At 44.5% G+C, this 16,897-nt stretch overlaps 1 protein-coding gene across 3 annotated transcripts in view; it reads right to left on the bottom strand.

Annotated features, from left to right (window-relative positions):
- Window positions 1-16,340, bottom strand: part of RBM6 (RNA binding motif protein 6) — a 67,502-nt gene extending 51,162 nt beyond the window's left edge. For 2 of the 3 annotated variants that reach the window (XM_054729735.1, XM_054729736.1), the window contains exons 1-4: window positions 16,200-16,340; window positions 7,135-7,241; window positions 3,191-4,469; window positions 949-1,038 (exon numbers count right to left, since the gene is read on the bottom strand). In XM_054729735.1, coding sequence (XP_054585710.1) covers window positions 949-1,038; window positions 3,191-4,469; window positions 7,135-7,178 — 1,413 coding nt within the window. In that variant the 5' untranslated portion in view covers window positions 7,179-7,241; window positions 16,200-16,340. Of the gene's footprint in view, window positions 1-948; window positions 1,039-3,190; window positions 4,470-7,134; window positions 7,242-16,199 lie in introns of those variants that run through there. The other variant, XM_054729738.1, reaches the window with a different exon arrangement.
- Between the last annotated feature and the right edge of the window lie 557 nt (window positions 16,341-16,897).

Raw genomic sequence — 16,897 nt, 5'->3', positions numbered from 1 at the left:
ACTCATTCCAATCCAGGGCCATGGCCTTAACTCCTCAGCCTGATCAGATCTTTTCCCCATCTTCTGGGCTGTTCTCTCACTGCATTCAGTCCTGGGCTCAAATGTTACTTCCTCAGGGATGGCCTTCTAACTACCTGATCTAAAACAGTCCTTACCGGGGAGATAAGAAATCAAACGAAGGACTTGTATTGTATGCATGCATATAAGCATAACCAATGGACGCAAAACTCTGGGGGTGAGGGCATGTATGGGTGTGGGGTGGGGTGGGGGGGCGATGGTAAGATATGTACACATATAATACCTCAATAAAAAATAAAATAAATAAAATAAAGTAAAGTAACGTCATTTACCCATGACGCTCTAAAGCTTTACTTTAGTTTTCTTCAGAGCACTTATCACTGCCTGAGGTTATCTACCTTTTGCTTACTTTTCTATTAACCTCAGAGGCCGTGGCTTTATAATAATATTCACTGCTATTTCGCTCAGTGCCTAGCATACAGAATTGCTTAACATCTGAGTGAGTGGATTAAGAGTACCTACTCACAGTACGCCGTAATATTTAAATGAACTAATGCTGTAAGCATACCTAATGCCTGGCGCAGAATGAACACCAAGCACTGTTTGCTCTTACAGTGGTTATCAGGCCTGAGGACTGTGGTCATTTGCCTTAATCTTTTGTACAACTCTCACCTCACCGAGCATATGCATAGCTGGTGAAATCTGAATGAGCTCTCTGATGGCACCAAAGCCAGTTTCCTGGTTTAGTGTCGTACTACTAACATAAGATGTGAACATTGCCAGGAGCTGGGTGCAGAATACCCAAGGCTTCCCTGTATATTTCTTTGCACCTTCCTGTGAATCTGTAATTTTTCAAAATAAAGTTTAAAAAACATTTTTTAACTGACCCAAAAACAAAAGCAAAAGGAACAATTAAGAAAAGACACTTGCCTCTTCTTTTGTGGCATTTTCGGGCACCCCATTTAATCGGATAAGCTTGCTCGCTTTCTCCTCACTTGGGCCAGTCCGATAATCTTGATCCTTGAACCCAGAATAAAAAATAATTCAGAAATGAATATATGTTAGTACAAAATGAAACTGAACATAAAATACAGGTACTCAGAATCAAATATCAAATCACTGCATCATATGAAGCTGTGAAAAACGGTAATATTTTTGTTTTTTCTGTGTGCCAAAATTTGATCTCAAACCATTAGAATATACTGTCCTAAAACCAAGGCTCACTGAAGGAGCCTTGAAAGCGTAAAGCAGAATGTTAAGAGAAACAACATTGAACAGGACTTTTTTTTTTTTAATATATTTTATTGATTTTTCACAGAGAGGAAGAGAGAGGGACAGAGTCAGAAACATCAATGAGAGAGAAACATCGATCAGCTGCCTCCTGCACACCCCGCACTGGGGATGTGCCCGCAACCAAGGTACATGCCCTTGACCAGAATCGAACCTGGGACCCCTGAGTCCGCAGGCCGACGCTCCATCCACTGAGCCAAACCGGTTTCGGCAGAACAGGACTTTTATAATCAGGAAAAAAACACACAAATAAAACATTCTCAAGACTATAATTTTCTTTTCTTGAATGAGAAAACAGGAAAACAATTTAAGCCAGATCTATAAACAAATACCAGAACGAAGTCAAAAAGTGTCATCTGAACATACTACTCAGTTCAGAGAAATCTGCATTTTCCATATTCACAAAAGTCTCAGTTCCAACTGATTTCTCTTTATTTCAAAATTTTTATCAAGAATTTAACTTTTGAGAAAAAGTCTCCTAATACTAAGGGACCACACTTCCCAGTTATGCCTACTGTCCTGGAAGAACTGTCAACAGTATCCTCTTTCACTCCTGAAAGTGTCCTAATTTGAACAATAAATTACATGGTCACTCACCTCTAACATTCTCAAAAGCTATTATTGGGCTAGCATGTCTTAGGATTACTGTCTAAAATAACAGAACCTGAGTAGACATGGGTAAAATCTATTTAAAAAGATAATATTGCCCTAACCGGTTTGGCTCAGTGGATAGAGTGTCGACCTGCGGACTGAAGGGCCCCAGGTTCGATTCCGGTCAAGGGCATGTACCTTGGTTGCGGGCACATCCCCAGTAGGGGGTGTGCAGGAGGCAGCTGATCCATGTTTCTCTCTCATCGATGTTTCTAACTCTCTATTCCTCTCCCTTCCTCTCTGTAAAAAAATTAATAAAATCTATTTTAAAATATTAAAAATAAAAAGATAATATTTTCATTGTCCAACTGCAAATATAACTCTCCTTGCTTAGATTATATGTATGTTAGATTATGTATTATATATATAGAGAAATTCAACATTTTTTTAAAATGTTTTTTTGATTTTGAGAGAGAGAGAGAGAGAGAGAGAGAGATAAACATTGACCAGCTGACTCCTACATGTCCTCCACCAGGGATTGAGCCCGCAACCTGGGCATGTGCCCTGACCAGGAATTGAACTGGCAACCTCTTGGTTCATAGGTCGGCATTCAACCTAGCCACACCAGCTGGGTGAAATTCAACATTTAATCAATTAATTTAGCTGCAAGAAGATACTTGCAACATTAATATCACCTCCTCGTGACTACAGAAAGATTCCTAGGTACTTCCTAAATAAATTTAAATAAGAAAATGATCCCAAAACAGCCACAAGGCCTGATTCTGCTAAAGTTGAGAGAATCAACTCACAAAAACAGATATTTTCAAAGTAAATTATCCCAAGGCATTTAAATCAGCACCATAAGGCAAAATGTTGAATAAACACACATCAAAAATATGATTTGAGCCGAAACCGGTTTGGCTCAGTGGATGGAGCGTCGGTCTGCGGACTGAAGGGTCCCAGGTTCGATTCCGGTCAAGGGCATGTACCTTGGTTGCAGGCACATCCCCGGTGGGGGGTGTGCAAGAGGCAGCTGATCGATGTTTCTCTCTCATCGATGTTTCTGGCTCTCTATCCCTCTCCCTTCCTCTCTGTAAAAAATCAAAAAATATATATATATGATTTGAGCTGAGGGCCTGTGTGTGGAGATGTACAATCCATTCCTGAGTGCACATTTTGCTTTCCAATGGTTATACAAGGAGAGAGCAGGACTAATGGTCCTGAACTTCACACTTCATCCCTCAGGAAAGCCTATGAAAAAGCAAAAGAGCCATTCCCTCCACTCACATACCTGAAGCTCCTGCGGGGCCTCTCGAGAAGGTTTGCCCTCTGGAAAAGACTTGCTCTGGCCGTAGCCAAACAGCTGGCCTCCCGGCAGCCTGTGGTCCACGTCACGGTACTCCATGCTTCGGTAATCTGTGTCCTGCCGGCCAAGGAAGTCCAGACCACCTTCCTCTTTGAATGCACCAGAATCAGAGCTCTGTCTTTCGCCGCCAGAAGGCTGTGCCTTGTCCTGGTCTTGCAGTGGACTTCGGCTGTTCTGGAAGTCTGACGAAGACTCCTGTTCAAAGGCTACGCCTTGGGTTTCTCCTTCTCTCGTTTCTGAACGCTCTGCTTCTCCCTTCCGAGTGCCAAAAGCAGGCCTTTCTGTTGTGTGGTCATGTGTGGCTTCTTCTCTCTTGTTCACATTCATACCAGAATGTTCTCTGTCTTGTGTAGAGGGTTGAATGTAATCCAAAATATTTGGATCCACAGAGGGCATCTCCCTACCCTTAAATTCCATACACGTTCCCACATCCCTGCCCCTAAAGTCCTGATCCGTCCTGGACCGGTGTCTACCTCTGAAATCTGAATGTGGTGTCTCCCTCTCCCTAAAGTCTAGATCACTAGTACCTGAACCTCGGCCTCTAAAGTCCACCTGTGTTCCGTCTTTGTCCCTGAAGTCCAAATCAGATACATCTCTATTCCTAAAATCAGAACGAGACTGATCTCTGGTCCTGAAATCCAAATCTGATAAATCCCTTCCCCTAAAGTCTGCATGAGATCCATCCCGGCCTCGGAAATCTAAGTCATAAGCGCCCCGGCCCCTGAAGTCAGATGGAGGAGCATCCCTACCTCTGAAGTCAACAGTGTGAGCATCCCTGTCTCTGTAGTTCATGTGAGATGTCTCCCTACTTCTGTAATCCACAGAAGTCCCATTGCCGCCCCTGTAGTCCAGAGGTGGTCCTTCTCTATCCCGAAAATCCCCAGAATGTATGTCCCTACCTCTGAAGTCCAACTGGGATGAATCTCTGCTCTGGAAATCAGAAGATGAAAAATCCCCCCCCCTGAAATCATGTCCAGACCCCTCCCCTCCTGGATAGTCACCCAGGAGTCCGTCTCTAGCTCCATAGCTGAAAGGGCGCTCCTCTACGTTTGCAAAGGGAGGCCCCGAATGCCCCTGGAAATCAAAGGGAAGTGAATCTCTGCCAGGAAAGTTGCCAGAGTGTCTCTCTTGAGCATGACTCTTAAGGGGAGGAGGAGGATAATCCCTGTTCCACCCGGGAGCAAACCTTTCTTCTTGGCTCCCACTGTAGAAACAAAGACAGCGTTATTCATATTGTCCAGAGAGTTTCAAATCTACACACCAGCATATTCTTCTCTAATCACAGCACATTCTTCTGTAAATATATTTTTTTGGCAGAGTTCTGTAACAAGGTCCTAGATCTGCAGAAACAGCAAGGGTTTGCTATTTTAGGACGAAGTGGTGGAGTAAACTTTTACGCTCCCATTTCAGAACACGAGGAAAGTCAACACAAGGTTTTCAACATGACTGCTGCAGAAAAAGCTTTCACCCAGTCCTGCAACAGGGAAAATCCGCAACACCAGATAAGCTAGCAATGGTGACACGCTACAGAAATTTCCATTTCCTATAGCCAGGGAACTTAGAATTCCAAGATCAACATGATGATTCCTATACATCAGAAAAATCAATGCACTGTAAATTTCTTACAGTAAGTTTCAGGAGGTGTCTTCCTCATTGCTGCATACAGGAGGAACATTCCAAAATGTTTGATTACAGCTACAGCACGGACACCACCCAGTCAGAATGGAGGCAGGCCCCAAAGGAAGAAACCCTGGCTGTAAATAACCAGCAGGAGCACACTGGTGTATGCCAGCTGAGCGCCAGCCCTGGCTGCATCTAACTCCCAGGCCTAGAGTGGCTCCACCTAGAAGCACTCGCCCGGGGCCCCTGCTATTATAACTACCCAAGGGTATCACAGAGGCAGGATGAACCGTGCCACAAAGCATGTATAAGCTGACTAAGCCAAGCGTCAGCATCTGGGAGCTGAATGCTGAAGGGACCTAGAGATAGCATTAGGCCTTCAAGCATTAGTCACATGTCCCGAATAAAGCTGGTATTCCAGATTCCAATGCTTTATGCTAATTTTTCATGGTAATAAGTACATTTTAAAATAGTATAGTATTAAAGTCATATTCTCAGTTTACAGAACTCAAGCGATAAATGAGAACTGGCCCAATCTTTTATGCTACCCAACTCTGCCTTTGCCTAACCTCCAGGTCACCTTACTTTTATTTTTTCCCCAGGTCATTTTACATTGTTTTAGCTTTGATGAAAGTTTAGAGTTTAAGTAAACAATTAGGTACCCAGAATTTTCACTTTGAGGAGAACAGGAGGATGTGAAAAGGGAAAACATAAATGATCTGAAAGGTTAAAAATGATCTGAAGGGTTATCTGCTATTTAGCAGTAAAACAAAAATATTAAGAGATCAAGTCCAACTCAGTAGCCCACTCCTCCCGGAGTATACAGGTTCTATTATACGACCCTTCTGAACTCAGACTACACCATTATACTAGACAGATTCAAAGGACTGATGCTCGGTCACTCAGTTCAAGAGAAACAGTTACAATGCCAAACCCTCTTAAATAGGAATTTAATAGCAGCAACCTAAACGTTAGAGTTATGCTTATTTAATGAATTTTCAGAACATGATGACTTCCGTGAGCTCCCATTAACATTAGTTATATCTATGTGGTTCATCATAAGAGAAGCAAATTTAAATGTTCTTCATAAGTAATACAATTTAACACTAAAATTAAGACAGTACCACTAACTCGAATGTCTCCCATGTTTAAAACCACTCAAATCCCAATGGTTAGCTTGCAGGAAGATTTAAGGGCGAGTGCTAAAATATCTAAAACTACATGTTTTCTGACCAGAACACATCCAACACTGTCTTTAAATACTGCCCTAAGGATTATCTTACCCTCTTAAGTTGAGATGATCAAATAGTTCTAGAGTAACCTACTGCATTAGGGTTGTTAGAACTGTATTATATGTAGACTATTCAAGAAACAGTTCTATTAATACAAAATAGCAGTGGCTATGAAAATAATTTTTAATCAAAGAAAAAAATTTAGGTTGTTAAAATGAAATATAAAATCATTTTCCTACAAGTACCTTTTAAAAAAATCCAAATAGTCAACCCAAAAGTTATGCTATATAAATTATGTCTCCCTTCTAGTCAAAGATCTTTTAAAAAGCATGTAATAGTCCAGCCTGCATGGCTCAGTGGTTGAGCATCGGCCTATGAACCAGGAGGTCATGGTTCAATTCCTGGTCAGGGCATATGCTCTGGTTGCGGGCTCGATCCCCAGTGTGGGGCGTGCAGGAGGCAGCCAGTCAATGATTCTGTTTCATCATTGATGTTTCTCTCTCCCTTCCTCTCTGAAATCAATTTAATGATATATTTTTTTAAAAAGCATGTAATGACTTATAGTTAAACTAAAATTAAGGTGAGGAAATATAAATGATAAATTGGTCAAAGAAAAAAATGTTCTGAAAATTTTAGAAAGTTAGGCAATAGAGCTAAAGTTACCTTACATTTCTGATGGCTTACCTAAACCATCAAAATGGGTTAATTCTATAAGAATTAACCATTATTAACCAAAATTAACCATTTTGGGTTAATTCTATAAGAAACAGCCTTACTTGTAAAATAATCGCCCATAAATATAAATGAAGTGCTAAAACACAAAACACTTGACATGCTGGATATTCAATCTCAGAATCACTTCAGAAATGACTAAAAATTTTTAAATGTTTTTATTTTTTTAAAACCAGAGCTATTTCTACACACACAAAAATATCCCCCTTTATGGTAGCCCAAAAAAATGTTATACTATATCATTAAAATATTAACAATTTCAATATTCATTATTTTAAGACTTACCGAAAAGGTCCTGTTCTATTAGCAGATCGAGAATCCCCCCACATCTCTTAAGTCAGGAGGGCCCAATAACAGATCCTTTTGCGACCAAACGTTGGTTATAGCAGCACCTGTACAAAACAAGCCACAAAAAATGAGTACATGGGAATATGAAGTAAAGGCTAACCTAATCTCCTCCTGCTTAGCTTATGAGGGACCACATCAGCAGGAATATTTTTGGAAGTCATTTTTAAACATTCACTTATTAACTTATAACAAAAAATACATTTTTAAAATTAGAAATGCATATTCCAGGGCACTAAAACTTCTCCGTGTACTAAGAATGCTTCACATTTATAAATATTGACTAATTTTTCTAGTAGCCATTCTAGAAACAGCATCTTAATTAGCATGAACACCAGTCCTACACCATCCAGCCTAGCCAACCACAACAGTCTAGTACCCTCACCACAGTGACACTTTGAAGATGGGCACATAACCCAAGAGAAGCTGAGAAGTCATCAGCAGACCTTTATTGCAGCTACTAACAAAGAGGCACACTTTCATGACCTTGGATTTGGCAATGGTTTCTTAATGACACCAAAGGCACAAAAGACAAAACAGATGGACACTTCATCAATTTAAAAAACTTTAGTGCATCAAAGTACACTATCAAGAGGATGAAAAGATAACCTATAGGTCAGTAAAATGACCGACGAAAGAGTTCCCCCAAAAAGCAGTAACTGTCTGAATCAACTTCGTTGGAGCGTGAGAAAACAATCAAAGGTTTATAACAACGAAGCAGATGCTCATTCAAGAAAAAGCCATCTTCAAAATAATAGGAAAGTTTGTGTCTTTCCTCATCCCTGCCCCACCCCCTCTAACATGGCAGTGGTTTTAGTCTTGAAGTAGTGGCAGCCCAGTTCCCAGCTTCCTCCATCAAATCAAAAGGAAACCTGATTTGCAAATTATTGTGTCCATCTGTTCTAACCTGTCTGGGGGATATCTGAAGGACTGATGCAAGGTGCTTGTTTCTATTTTACCTAACTCAGAAATCCGTGGGGGTGGGGTGGGAGGGGGGGAAGCAGCAGGCATTGCTAATAAAAGCTGCAAAGCAAACTATAGACTCACACTAGAGGCCCGGTGCATGAAATGCATGCACAGGTAGGGTCCCTAAGCTTGGCGGGAGATCAGGGCCAATCTGTGGGGCGGCCGCTGGCACCCGCCTTGGCCGGCCTGGGGCCTGCCAGCTGGGGGCAGCTCCTGTGTTGAGCGTCTGCCCCCTGGTGGTCAGTGCATGTCATAGCAACCCGTCATTCCACTGGGGGTTCCGCCACTCAATTTGCATATTATGCTTTTATTATATAGGATTTTTAGAGAAGTTGGTGTGAAAAGACGTTGGGAAATAAGGACACTTGAAGGCAACATGCAGATGGAAACATTTAGACAGCCACATGCACACCCAGGCAAGACACATGATCAGACAAGACTTGAGCAGCTTCCACCTGGGCTCTCCCGAGGCCGGAGGAAGCCCACCAGGTGCTGAAGGCGGCCCCACATAAAACCACGCTGCAGAAGCAGAGGGGAGTTCATTTTCTACTTTTCTCTTTTTTGTTTGTTGGTGTGGTTTGTTTGAACTCCTGGCATTCAATGAAATCTTTCTTAAAATCTTAGATGAACAAGTGCTTAAAAAAAAGCAGCCCAGTGGTGTGGCTCAGTAGTTGAGCGTTGACCCTTGAACCAAGAGGTCGCTGGTTCAATCCCTGGTCAGGGCACATGCCTAGGGTCCTATTCTATTAGTGTTGGCTGCAGTATGCAGCAGCTTTATTCTGCTTTCAACACTCTAATTTTTTCCAAAGTAAATGCTTTGGGCCCCAAAGGACACTCAGCTAAAAGCATAAACAAGGCACGGAAGGCAAGGATTGGATTGAAAACCTAGCCAACTAAGAAAATTTTTATTTATTTATTTGAGAGAAGTAGGGCGAGGACAGGAGGGAGGGCAAGAGGGAGGAAGAGGGAGAGAGAAACATCGATTTGTTGTTCCATTCAGTGGCTGATTCCTGTATGTGCCCTGACCAGGATTGGGAGAGGGCCCCAACTATGAATGTTTAAACAATAGCAACTTGAGCCCCGGCCAGGTAGCTCCATAGGTTAGTGTTCTCCCAATACGCCAAGGTGGCAAGTTTGATCCCAGTCAGGACACATACAAGAATCAACCAATGAGCCCTAGCCAGTTTGGCTCACTGGATAGAGCGTCGGCCTGAGGACTGAAGGGTACCTAATTCGATTCTAGTTAAGGACATATGCCCGGGTTGCAGGCTCGATGCCCAGTAGGGGGCATGCAGGAGGCAGCTGATCAGTGATTCTCCCTCATCATTGATGTTTATATCTCGCTCTCCTTCTCCTTTCCTCTCTGAAATCAATAAAATATATATATTAAAAAAGAATTAACCAGTGAATGCGTAAATGGGTGGAGTAACAGACGGATGTTCCCACCCCCCCTTCTAAATAAATACATAAAGCCTTAGCTGGTTTGGCTCAGTGGATAGAGCGTCAGCCTGTGGACTGAAGGGTCCTGGGTTTGATTCCGGTCAAGGGCACATGCTGGGTTGTGGGCTTGATCCCCAGTGGGGGTGTGCAGGAGGCAGACAATCAATGATTCTCTCTCACCATTGATGTTTCTATCTCTCTCTCCCTCTCCCTTCCTCTCTGAAATGAATAAAAATATATCTTAAATAAATTAACTGGGGAAAAAAGTTAATTGAAAATGGATCAGACATAATGTAAAAGCTAAATAACAAAGCTTCTGAAAGAAGCCACAGGAGGAGATCTTCCTGAGCGTGGTGTCAGCAGACACTCCTAGGAAGAATCCAGGAAGCACTTCCCATAAGACATTAAAATTAGAACCTGTTCTTCAAAAGACACTGTTTAAGAAAATAAATAGACAAACTACGGAATGGGGAGTAAGTATCTATAACCCGTACCTGGAAACGCTCACTATTATTAGTCAGAAAGAAAACCACAATAACAATACACACCCCCTAGAACTGCTAAAATTAACAAAAAGACTCACTAAACCAAATGCACATGGATTTCCAGGAACCAGAACTCTCACACATTGCTGGAAAGATGGCAAAATAGTACAAGTCCTTTAGAAATTGCTCTGACGAACGTCACTCTCTCTAAGGCAGGGGTCCTCAAACTTTTTAAACAGGGGGCCAGTTCACTGTCCCTCAGACCGTTGGAGGGCCGGACTATAGTTAAAAAAAAAAAACGATGAACAAATTCCTATGCACACTGCACATATCTTATTTTGAAGTAAAAAAACAAAACGGCAAAAACACCCGCATGTGGCCCGCGGGCCGTAGTTTGAGGACGCCTGCTCTAAGGCGCAGTAATGCCACTTCTAAGTATTTACCTGAGGTAAATGAAAACAAAATACTTGTACAAATATGTTCATGACAGCTTTATTCATAATAGCTTTGAAAATGGAAAGAAGCCAAATAGCCTTCAGTAGGATATAAACACTGTTTGGTGTCCTGAAGGGTTTTCCTCAATTAAGTAGTTTACTTCCGTTTGGTTTCTAATAGAGAGGTGCCTTTTGGTAAAGTGGAAGAGGGATCAGTAAGAAACGGGACATGGACCCAATCAAAAAATGGGCAACTGATCTAAATTAAAAAAAAAAAAAAGAAAGAAACGGGACATGGGAAAGTAGAATCGATAAGATTCATTCTTTTTTTTTAAATTATGTATTTTTTAAATTGTTGTAAATCAATAAAATATATTGAAATCAATAAAATATATACATTAAAAAAGAATTAATTGAGTCACTGATTAATTAATAGTGATTAATAGTAATAGTTTGCTATTTGCCATTTTTAAGTATACATTTCAGTGGCATGAAGTGCATTCACACTGTTGTGCAACCATCACCACCATCCATCCACAGAACTTTTTGCATCTTGCAAAACTAAAACTCCATATTCATTAAACATGAACTCCCCATCCCTTTACCTCGCCCTTGGCAACCAACATTCTATTTTCTGCCCTATGATTTTTTAAAATGTTTTTATTAATTTTAGAGAGAGAGAATGTTGAGGGAGAGAGAGAAACATCAATGAGAGAGAAACATGGATCGGGTGCCACCCGCATGCCCCCTACTGGAGATGAAGCCTGCACCCAGCAGGTGCTCTAACCAGAAATCAAACCAGCGACCTCCAGGTGCACAAGACAAGGCTGAGCCACGCCAGCCAGGGCTGTCTCTATCACTTTGACTACCCTAATGTACCTCTCACGATACTAGTGGAATCATACAATATCATACAATATTTGTCCTTCTGTCACTGGCTTATTCACTTAGCATATTGTCTTCAAGGTTCATCGATATTGCAGCATCTATTAGAATTTCATTCCTTTTTATTTTTATTGATTTCAGAGAGGAAGCGAGAGGGAGAGATAGAAACATCAATGATGAGAGAGAATCATTGATCGGCTGCCTCCTGCATGCCCCCTACTGGGGATCGAGCCTGCAACCCAGGCATGTGCCCCGACTGGGAATCAAACCATGACCTCCTGGTTCATAGGTCGACGCTCAACCACTGAGCCACGCTGGCCAGGCTCCTTTTTAAGACTGAATAATATTGTATAGTATGTATATACCACAGTTTATCTATTCATCCACTGATGGACACCTGGGCTACTTCCATCTGTTAGCTACTGTGACTAATAGCTGAGTCCCTCACATATATGGTCAAGTGATTTTCAACAAGGGTGCCAAGACCATTCAATGGAGAAAGGACACATTTCAACAAATGGTCATAGGAAAACTGGATAGCCACATGCAAAAGGATGAAGTGGGACCCTTACCTAACATCATATACAAAAGTTAAAAGGGGAAGCTTCATACATTGGATTTGGCAATGATCTCTTGAATGACACCAAAAATATAGGCAACAAAAGAAAAATAGACAAACTGGACTTCATCAAAGGGCCCTGGCCGGTGTTCGCAATGGTTAGAGCATTGGCCCGCACAGCCAAGGTCGAGGGTTCAATTCCCGGTCAGAGGGAGTGCAGGAGGCAACCAATTGATGTGTCTCTCTCACAGTGATGTTTCTCTCTCTCTCCTCTCTCTCCCTTTCTCCCTTCCACTCTCAATCAATGGAAAAAACATCCTTAGGTGAGGATTAATAACAAAAAACAAACAACAACAAACACAGAGAAAATGACAAGTATTGGCAAAGATGTAGAAAAACTGGAACCCTTGTGCATTGCTGATGGGAATGTAAAATGATGCTGCAATTGCTGTGGAAAAAGTATGGCAGTTCCTCAAAACCTAAACCCAGAATTATCATATGACCCACTACTAGGTATATACCCAAAGAAATTGGAAAGAGGGACAGGAAGAGTATGTGGATGCCCATAGTCATAGCTGCATTATTTACAATAGCCAAAAGGTGGGAACCACCCAAACGTCTACCAACAAATGGCGAGATAAAACCTGGCCCATACATACCAACAGAATACTATTCAGCCTTAAAAGAGAATGAAGAGCCCTACCTGGTTTGGCTCAGTGGATAGTGTCAGCCTGTGGACTAAAGGGACCCAGGTTCGATTCTGGGCAAGGGCACATGCCCGGGGTTTCAGGCTCGAACCCCAGTAGGGGGTGTGCAGGAGGCATCCGATCAATGATTCTCTCTCATCATTGATGTTTCTATCTCTCTCCATCTCCCTTCCTCTCTGAAATAAAAAAAAATTTTTTTAAAAAGAGGATGAAGCCGAAACCGGTTTGGCTCAGTGGATGGAGCGTCGGCCTGCGGACTGAAGAGTCCCAGGTTCGATTCCGGTCAAGGGCATGTACCTTGGTTGCGGGCACATCCCCTGTGGGGGGTGTGCAGGAGGCGGTTGATCAATGTTTCTCTCTCATCAATGTTTCTAGCTCTCTATCCCTCTCCCTTCCTCTCTGTAAAAAATAAAATATATATAAAAAAAGAGGATGAAGATATCAATCATACCTCAATCAAAATTTTGTTTTTAGATTTAAAAAAAAAGGAATGAAGTTTGGATACATGCTATGACATGAATGAACCCTGAAAACATTATGTTAAAGTGAATTAAGTCAGACACAAAAACACAAATATTGAATGATTCCACTTACATGGAGTACCTAGAACAGGCAGATTCACAGAAACAGAATATAGATTAGATGTTACCAGGTGCTGACAGTAGGGGAAATGGGAGTTATTTGCTTAATGGTTAGAGTTTCTGTTTGGGATGATGAAAAAGTTTTGGAAATAGTGGTGATGACTGCACTATACGTATTGTGTGTGTAATTAACACTCTGAATGTAACTAAATGGTTTAGCCCTAGCTGGTTTGGCTCAGTGGATAGAGCTTCAGCCCTTGGACTGAAGGATCCTGGGTTTGATTCCGGTCAAGGACACATACAGGTTACGGCTTGTTCCCTGGCCTGGTCAGGGCACATGCAGGAGGCCACAAATCAATGTGTCTCCCTGTCTCTCCCTCTCCTTTCCACTCTCTCTAAAAATCCATGGGAAAAAGTGCTCATTAACAAACAAACAAAAACAAATGGTTTAAATAGCCTGGCCAGTGTCACTCAGTGGTTGAGCATCGACCTATGAACCAGGAGGTCACAGTTCATTTCTAGTCAGGGCACATGCCCAGTTTGTGGGCTCAATCCCCAGTAGGGGGCATGCAGGTGGCAGCCAAGTAATGATTCTCTCTCATCGTTGATGTTTCTTCTCTCTCTCCCTCTCCCTTCTTCTCTGAAATCAAAAAGAATCTATTTTTTTTTAATGGTTTAAATGGTGCCCGAGCCATGTGGCTCAGTTGGTTGGAGTGTCACCCCGTGCACTAAAAAGGTTCTGGGATCAATTCCTGGTCAGGGCACATACCTATGTTTCGGGTTCAATCCCCAGTGAGGGAGCATACAGGAAGCAAGTGATCAGTTTCTCACATTGATGTTTCCCTCTCTTTCTCTCCCCCACTTCTTTCTCCAGAAAAAAATAAATTAAAAAAATCAATAAACTTATCCTCAGGTGAGGATTAAAATAATGGTTTAAATGGTAAATCTTGCTACTATATATCACAACTTTAAAAAAATATTTTAATTGACTTTTAGAGAGAGAGGAAGGGAGAGAGAGAAACATCAGCTGCTTCCTGCATGTCCCCCCACCGAGATGGAGCCTATGACCTCCGTATGTGCCTGACCAGGAATCAAACTGGCAATGTTTTGGTGCATGGGAGGACAGCCAACCAGCAGAGCCACACCAGCCAGGGCTATCACAACATTGCAAAAAAAAGTAGTCAGATAAAAAACATGACTTACACATCTCAACAAAGCTGTGAAGAAAGGTAACAGTGGCGGCTCACATGTATCACATCACCTCACAACAATCTGTGAGGTGGCCACACTGCTTAACCTCACTTCACATAGTGAAGAAACGGAAATTAGGTAATTTGTCAAATGTCACCAAGTTAGCGGAGTCGCCAGGGAATCAAACCCTATCACATTCTAGGGCTCCTACAGTTATTTTTTTTTGGGGGGGGGGGGGCCTACACAGAAAAATTAATTCTAAGCACTTGGTGTATAGCCAGAAGAGCCCAGCCAAGAAATGACTTACCATGGTTAGAATTTCAAAACTTTCCCATAGTTTTCACCTTAATGTAACTCTGAACTCAACCATCACCTCCAGTACAAACAGTAAGCACTGGCAGAAGAATATAACCTTGCCCTCAAGTGTAGGCAATAAGACGGTCGAGTTCATTTAGTAACCTCCCCCCCTGACAATTCTCCTCTGGAAGGCTACAAGAACCTAGATACAAAAGGCAACAAAAAAAATAAAATAAAATACATGATTTAAGTATGAAGAAAAAAAAAAAAAAGGCAACAAAAACCCAAGTCTGGCAACAGCATTCTGTAAAGAAGGATGCTGCAGATGTCCTGGTGCCTACTGTCCAGGTCAGGTACCTCGCCCGGCGCCAGTTAATGAGGTGAGGTTCAAGTTCAACTTCTTCACCAACACGGTGGGCACCACACCAGCCGTGACTGCGGACACTGCCGGTCCTGCCGCGTCTCGCCCGCTCCGGATACCTCTCCCTGCAGCCCTCGCCATTCGCTGATGCTGACATGATCAAACCATTCACACGGGTGGCATTACTCAACAGGGAGTGGAAAACAAACCTAGGGCACAATCCAGAGTTCAGAAAACGAACCGGTGACCAGGCACATGAGTCTACCGGACTCCTTCACTCAGATCCAGCAACTCTGACCTTCCCAAGCAAAAACCTGGAATATGCAAAAAAAACACACAAACCACCATTACCCTCACAGTGGATGGACCCTACAATGCAAGGCCCTTCCTACTTAAAAATGCACTCCTCGAGCGGAACAGGGCAGCACAACACCCATTCTCAAGCTGGAAGAAAAACCCCGTTTGCAAAGCCAAACGGGATCTAAAATCTCCAGAGTGGCTACGAGGGAAAACCCCGCTCTCCCCACGTTCGTCCAACGGGCGCAGAACCCACCAGCCCACTCCCCCGCCTCCAGGTTCCACTGCCCAGGATGCCGGGACCGGAGCTCTCGCGCCCGCGGGGGTCCCGCCGAGCCCCCACCCGTGTCCGTCCGGGTCTGAGGGCGAGGCTCCGTGCTGGGCACAGAAGCGCTCCCTCTCGAGCGATACCTCAGGACGGAATCAGATTCCTGCAAAAGCAGGAGAAGGGAAGGAACAGAGGGCCCGCCTGCGGCCCCGCACACGGGGAGCCCCGACCCGCAGCCACGCGCCAGTCCCCGACCCGCAAGCCGACCGCCCCGAGGCCGGACCGGTAATCCTACCGCCCGGCCGGGGCCCGCCCCTGGCCCGCGACCGTTCCGGGGCGTTCCTCCCGGGGGCGGCGCCTCCCTCCCCACACCAGCACTCGGCTCTCTTCTTCCCGAGCCAAGTCGCGGCCGCCCCGCGACACCGAAGCCGCAGCTTCCAGGCCGCGCGGGCCCTCGACGTCCGGGGCGGCCTGGTAGGCCGGCGTCCTCCCCTCAGGCTCCAGCGCGTCCACCCTCCCGCCCCAGGTCCTCACCGAGGCAGCGCGGCCTCCGCGGCCCGCTCCTCCCGATCCTCAGCCGCCGCCGCCGACCCAGTGTCGCGGAGACCGGAACTTCCTCCGCGCCCGGCCGCTGCCTCCACAAAGGCGCCGCGCCGCCGCCTTGAGCGCTCGGCCTGCCGGGATATGGAGTAGAGCGGCGGGTCGCGCCGACTCCCCTCCCGCCGTGCCCCGCGCAGGGGGGGCGGGGCAGGTGTGTCTGCGGGGGCGGGGCGTGAGGGCACGCTGCTTGTCGGCGTCCAATGGGAGGGCACGCTTTCCCGCCGCTGTGTGTCAGACCCGCGGGGGGTGGGGTTTGGCTTCTGGCGTGCGGCCACTGGCCCTCCAGCTCTCCAGGTGTGCGCCCGGCCGGCCGGGAGCGAGGATAGCACCCTGGCCCGTGTCGCCCGAGGCTGCCTTCTTGTGACGGGAAAGAAAGGGAGCCCGAGCCCGAGAACAGAGAGTTAGAGAAGCAGTAGTCACACGGGTTCGTCCCTCTTTCCTGCTGGTAGGTCCCCGGTTAGGCACCCCAGCCCAGAAATACCAGGCTGTGTTAGCTAGGTTTACGGTTCAGGGGCCCGCCCTGCCTCGGAAGGACAATCAGCGCAGCTTGCACAGGGCCTGGCTAGTTCTCAGCAATAAATCGAGCTAAGACTGACCTGCGCGAGGTCACACAGAAACTGGATTATCTGCAA

This window comes from Eptesicus fuscus, chromosome 18, assembly GCF_027574615.1.
Source record: "Eptesicus fuscus isolate TK198812 chromosome 18, DD_ASM_mEF_20220401, whole genome shotgun sequence".
NCBI lineage: Eukaryota > Metazoa > Chordata > Mammalia > Chiroptera > Vespertilionidae > Eptesicus > Eptesicus fuscus.
Note: the sequence above shows the minus strand (reverse complement) of the source record. Positions and strands in the feature narration are given on the sequence as shown.